At 34.3% G+C, this 6,436-nt stretch overlaps 1 protein-coding gene across 1 annotated transcript in view; it reads right to left on the bottom strand.

Annotated features, from left to right (window-relative positions):
- Positions 1-3,650: 3,650 nt before the first annotated feature.
- The window catches only part of LOC111087631, a 27,524-nt gene continuing 24,738 nt past the window's right edge, over positions 3,651-6,436 (bottom strand). Inside the window, exon 3 of the mRNA XM_022394923.1 lies at positions 3,651-6,088. Within this exon, the coding sequence (XP_022250631.1) occupies positions 4,832-6,088 (1,257 nt within the window). The 3' untranslated portion in view covers positions 3,651-4,831. The remainder of the gene's footprint in view (positions 6,089-6,436) is intronic.

Here is a 6,436-nt window from a genome sequence, read left to right as displayed (position 1 = left end):
CTATTCTTGTATATAAGTGCACCAGACAATTAATCGGAATTGTATAGCAGACAGAGAGATTGAAGATATAGACGGACAATTGAGTCAAACGCGGTAGTAAAAAAAGTGCGTGAATCGTTCGTTGTAAATTATAGCGTGTGTTTAAGTTAAGGTGACTACGGAAATTAAGTGTATTGCAAAAGTTGAATTGAGAAAAAATAAACTAGTTTTGTTTGAGAAAGGACTTGTATCGCTGAAGTTCTCCCGAAAGAATTTTTACGAGTAATTAACAAACGACCAGAGACGTAACAATACACTACATCGTTGTGCATTTGTAATAACCAGGCCGTTCACGTTCTGTTACAGTTGGACTGCGTGAAAACTGTTCAAATAACTATAAATATTTTAATCATAATAAATATGAGTAAACCAGAATGTTTGAAGATTGAATGAAAAAATTCAATATTACCGATGGCATTTTTTGTCTAAAATGAACTTCTCACCTTTACCAATTTTGTTTAATATTTTAACACAAATTCTAGCTGTACAAGCGAGTTTCTCGGTGTTTTGTATACACACCTAATCCCTTATATTTGTTCACCACTTTCAACTTATTTTTCTCAGCTTTTTTTTTTACCTTAAGTTTCTCTTCTTTATCTTCCATCTGTGAAACGTACAGGAGTTACAAGGAAATATTGGGAACTATTCTCAAGAACCATTATAATCACATAACAGAACAGAAAACAATACGATGTTGAACGGAAATTCAGTCTCATTTACTGAAATTTTATCATTTAAACTACGATTAATTATACATTACGTAATTTCAACTAATTTTACCCTAATGCACCTTTAATCTAGCAATTATTCAAATTATTATATCGAAAACTTCGAACAATTTAACAAAAAAAGCAACAATTTTTAAGTTCCTGGATCGATCATCAAGTATTTTTAACAGCAATCGAAAAGACCATACCAGTTGTTTCATTACATTACTAAAATAAATACCTTAGATGTGGGTTTTTTTACCTTTTAAATACCAAGATCAATGTGCACTTCTTATGTATTATTATTTTTGTTGATGTCAGCATAACCGATATGATTTAATTTTAAATTACTTTTTGGCATTTATTGGTCATTAGATTTAAATTTTTATGACCTACACATCCTTCGTTTTCGTCCAGTTACTTACAATGGTGTATACGATTTCTAATCACAAAACAATTAACGGTAATGATATCTTAAGAGAGGGCGATATGGGTTCGAGGGCATCAGAGCAATACAATCTTTTAATATAGAACCCACTATCATGGCAGAAAGATACAGTGTGTACGAACTGAAAACTAGAAACGAACTAAACAACACATTCGGATTTGTTTTAGCTCAAACCTTAAAAAAAGAAGAAAAAAAATAGGCTGCGTGAGCTCTGTCCACCGCGGGGTATCGAACCCCAAATCTTAGCATTGTAAGTACGTGAACCTACCGCTAACTCACCGGGATTGCATTCTATAACAACTTCTTATACGGAGATAAAGTGCTCTAGTACAGTTACAGGCTTTTATGCTAGTCCTATATGTTAAACATCAAACATAATTTTGAGGTTTTCAGAGCTAGTACCTGTACGAGTTATGTTGAAAGATGTTTTATTATTATTATTATGGGCTTGTCATTACGTGTTGCTTTCAAGTTAACATGATAAACTGCTGTGTCTGTTAACGTGTCTTGAAAGCATCATCAGAAGTCAACATTGTCTTTTTGAAGTCATGCATTACCAGGGCAACTTACAGCTGTACGTATAGACATAGTCGCAAAGAAAGCTTGGGCAAAATAAACACGGATGTATATGGATTTAAAAGCGTTATTACTACGAAACAGTTTTCGTCAAGTTTTTAAAACAGACTTTATAATTCGCTTCAATATTTAAGGCGAGATCCCCTATTTAAAGTTAAAAAGAAATTTATATAACTTCTTAAATAATAAAACTATGCCTCCATATATCCTTAAAGATTGCGTTTTCGTACAAGTTATAATGCGTTGGTTTATTACAATTTTCTTTTTGGTTATTCAGTAAATTCAAAACTACTTATTTGAACGATTTCTGTAATTTATATTTATGTTAGAAACAAATATTTAAACGAATTTAATTTTCTATAGTATCAGATATACATGTTACTCGGACGATCGTAACACGCACAAAGCCTAAAGTGTAAAGCGTGTTAAGAGGTATCATGGCTCGAGCCTTGGACCTTCCGATCCACAGTTCGGGACGCTAAACATTAGGCTAAGTCTACCCAAAGGTCAATTATTAGTCTTAATAGTTCTTTACTGGTCGTCAGTGCCAGTCATAATAAAGAGAAATGAAATCCATTTTCAAATCCAATTACACTTTTGCATGCTCTTTGCTATGTAGTTAATTTCTTTTGATACTCCAAAACAGATACAAAACATCTGTGAAAAGTGGCAGCAAAATATGATGTGAACGTTGACTATCAAAATATATCATGAGGTATAGAGTTAAAGATGGATTTCACGGAAATTGTTAGACGTTCTCATACATTTCCTTGTAATAGCCTATTCCATTCTAAGCATAAGGAAAACGTATTGAAAATGGTATTATGTAACTAATTATGCCCCTTTCATTTCAATTCCAAATGCTTTTAAATAAACACTGATGCAGTTGAGAGATAAAACAAAGCGAGAAGACATCACCAAATCAGCAGATCCCAACTGCAGAACCAGATGAACATTTAGTAAGAAGAATTAATTATACTGCTTGTGATCCTCCTGTGTTATTGTTGGACCCAGTCTATTACCATAAGACGATCCACTGTTCATTAACTCAACGCTTCGGTTCCAAACGTTTCTTTAACTCCTAATCGGATATGTTAGTGTAAATAACTCAGTCAGACCATACTGTCATTTCTACGTTTTTATTGAATTCATTGAATCTGTCAATTTTTAAATTAAATTCGAAGGTTTGAAAAAGATGATATGTAAGAGAGTAACGAACCGTCAGTAACAGACATCAAGACTTATTTAAATGAAAAGGAAAAACTCTGTTGTTGATGAAATCTACTACAAAATAAACAATCTTACGCTTCTTACATTAACGTTCAACAAATTTCAATATTTGATATTAATATTAAATAAGATTATCTAAGCAAGACTTAAGTCGTTTCGTTTCTTCTAACCAGCTCTTGTTCATGTAGAAGAAATCACAAAACTTTTATAATTGAGCATTTACTTTGCTTTATAGCACGTAGTGAGTTTTAACCAGCAAGAAGAAAAAAAAAAAAAAACAGAAATAATCGTAATATGTTTTTCAATTATTTTGAAGGGGGAAAAAAAGCACCAGTGACTTTATGCACGGCCATTTTAGTCATGTTTACCAATACTACAATCAGCTTTTTACCAATTTTATTAATTTCAAATAGTGTGCTTCTAATATATATGTATACTTTACGAAAGCAGAAGTGTTTATTACTTCGTTACGGATACAGCAGGAGCTAAAAACTACTCCGTCTTAATTTATCAACAATTCCAAAAACGCTGTTATGTTTTAGAGATATCTTTTGATTTTATTGTTCTAACGGAAAAAAATAACCTTTAAACATATTTTCAAAGTAATAGAAACATTCAACAGAAAATTTTTAATAAATAACTAACATCTTACATTAGAATGTCCAAAATGAATTTCAAAAGTTTCTACATACTGACTTTCAAATGCACACTATATACAAGTATACATATTTCAATTAATTTTGTCACCTTTATTTTTTTTTCCTTTTTTTTTTTTATAGAATACTGACAACAGATATAACACCAGAACGAATGAATTTTAATCAGACAAAAAAATGACACTGAGAATGTAATTCTGCTTATGAGTAAAGTTTTTTTTTACCTTTTGTCTGGTTTTTAAAACTTAAAATTAGCTATCCTGAAGTTGTTGACACGGCGAGTTTTTCTCAGCTAATCAAAAACTGAGGGAAAGCAGCTCTTATTATGTTAAATAAAGTTAAGTAACTTAGGTCCACTGTTCACAAGTTGTCCTACGACAAAGTGCCTGAAAAATAATTCTTCTGAATTATACTACAGGAATGAATAACAAGCAAGGTTGAAATCAGTGCAGCAGTCTAATGTCATCTAAAAATTTTAATTAAGTATTATAGTTAGTTTATACAAAAAAAATAGAAAAAATCATCCAATCTGAAATAACTAAGAGCTTGAATAGATTACGTGATGTACTTTGTACACTATATTTATATAGTGACATGCTTTAGGCATTGAGCATCGTGTGGCAATATAATGGACGTTCCTCTTCAAATAAAATAAAATAGCAGCTTTCTTCGGTGGTCTTCGCACCGAAAAAAAAAATCTTTATACATACGGTTGGCGCGTGGCTCCTACTCAGCAGAGGGGGCCGGCAAGATCTGGGAAGCAGCTTACACGGACATATCACAGTGCTGACTATACGAGCCTTTCTTGATAACTAGGTAGAAACTAAATAACGGGAACAAATTCTAGCTCAAAGCGTAATGACTGTTTGATTTGACACTTTACAAAATTTATTTAGGCGCATAACTTGTAAACAGAATGTTATTATTATTTTTTTTTTTTACACCTATGGCTACAATTATTTACCGTTGAATAGTCAATAAAAGTTTACCTTACAACCAAAATTTACTTCACAATGTAAAAGACAACTCCCGTTTCCGAGCGCTTATTAGGTTTTCAGGAAGAAAGGAGTCTTAACAGCATCACTCACGAGTATCATTAGTTCTTTCCATTGCCAGGCGGGACCAAACTAGAGGCGATGGAAAAGTAATATAGAACATAAATGTTAACTTAGTAATCATGTGCCTATTGTTCTGGAATCGTTCACAGGCCTAATATCTCCATACGATTCCTGTTCTTCGGCACTGTTTGCAGGTGGAATGTATTGGCTGTCCAATGTTTTGTTCCAGTCCTTTGGCACTCCGCGTCTATCAAAATTTTGTCTTGAATCTCCCGGGCTCCGACTAGTGTTCTGACGACTACCATCAATGGCGTAAAGGCCATCTTCGTCTATTGATGCGTAAATGTTATCTGGATTAGTTAAATTCCTACCTCCTGGTCGAAAGGTCCCTAACTCAACAGGAGCTGCTGAACGCTGATTATCAATTAAGGGAATATTACGAGGTTGATTAGCAGGGTATAAACCTGGCCTCTTACCAGATCCACCGAATCTCTGATTAAGTTCTGAAAGAACAGCTCCCGGAAGTCGGCCAGATTTGGATCTGGATGTAGAACTGTGCGGACTTTGCGTAACTTGAGCTTGGGCAACGTCTTGGCCATAAGGGTTAGGAAGAGGAGATGGGGAGCTCTCGGATCGTTTTTGGGTCCGTCTATCTGATTGATGGCTAGAATGTATTCCTTTCTGACCACTTCGTGGATAACCTGGGTCATGTACAAACACAGAAGCATTGGATGAAGCACCAGATATACTCGGATGTGGTTCAGATTTTAAGCTATTTAGAGGAAAAGGCGTTTCACTACCTTTAAGTAAATTGGGATAACCTAGATCAGGACCATTCATATTTTTGTGTAGATAATAGTGTTGTTTGGCTTGAGACCCATCACTAGCATGTCCGTTTCGATTGCGTTCTAACGAGTGACCGGTACTTTTACGATTTGAAGATCCACTCTTATTTCCACGAAAAAGTCCACGGAGTTCTCGCGAGTCCGAATTGTCGGTCAACGCACCTTCACTAGAGCCAGAAACTACGTCAGGGCACAAGTCTCCTCCCGTGGACCCCTGCAAACTGCTAGTTCCTGATACCACCCGTCCCGCTTCTCTTGGGAACTCTGCGAGGCTCAACTCGTCTTCTGCGAATTCGTCTTCACTACCAGTTACCCGAGCTTCTGTTTCACTATCATCGATGTCCGAGTCTCCACTGCGACTGCCACCCTTATCTTCGGAACCTCCAGAAACTTCTTCATAAATTGGATTGAAATGTTCTTTATTTTTATTAGATCTTACACTTCCTATTTCTTTATTTGAAAATGTAAAGTTGGAGTGTGTAATTTGGGGTGCTCCATATCCTCTATATCTGACGTCCAGAAGCTGCTGCTGATCACAGAAAAATATAATATTGGTCAACTGATTGATGAATAACATATTTTACCGAAACTAATTTTAAAACTCTCAACGAATCTTCGGCTGTCCCGATTAAAATACGAAATAATATTAAGTATTGATGTAGGACTTTGATGTTTTTAACAGAGCATTCTAAAACAAATGATAAAAGACATGGTAAGTATAAAAAAACTTATAAAGTCAGATCTTATACTCCCACAATTCAGTTGCAAGCATTCTGAATTTAAATCCAGTTATTATCTCATTACCTTACGAAGGTTTCTTAATTTATCATTTTATGTGCATTTACTTTTTTTTTTTTTTTTTTTTTTTTTAAAAAGC

This window comes from Limulus polyphemus, unplaced genomic scaffold, assembly GCF_000517525.1.
Source record: "Limulus polyphemus unplaced genomic scaffold, Limulus_polyphemus-2.1.2 Scaffold2398, whole genome shotgun sequence".
Taxonomy (NCBI): Eukaryota; Metazoa; Arthropoda; class Merostomata; order Xiphosura; family Limulidae; genus Limulus; species Limulus polyphemus.
Note: the sequence above shows the minus strand (reverse complement) of the source record. Positions and strands in the feature narration are given on the sequence as shown.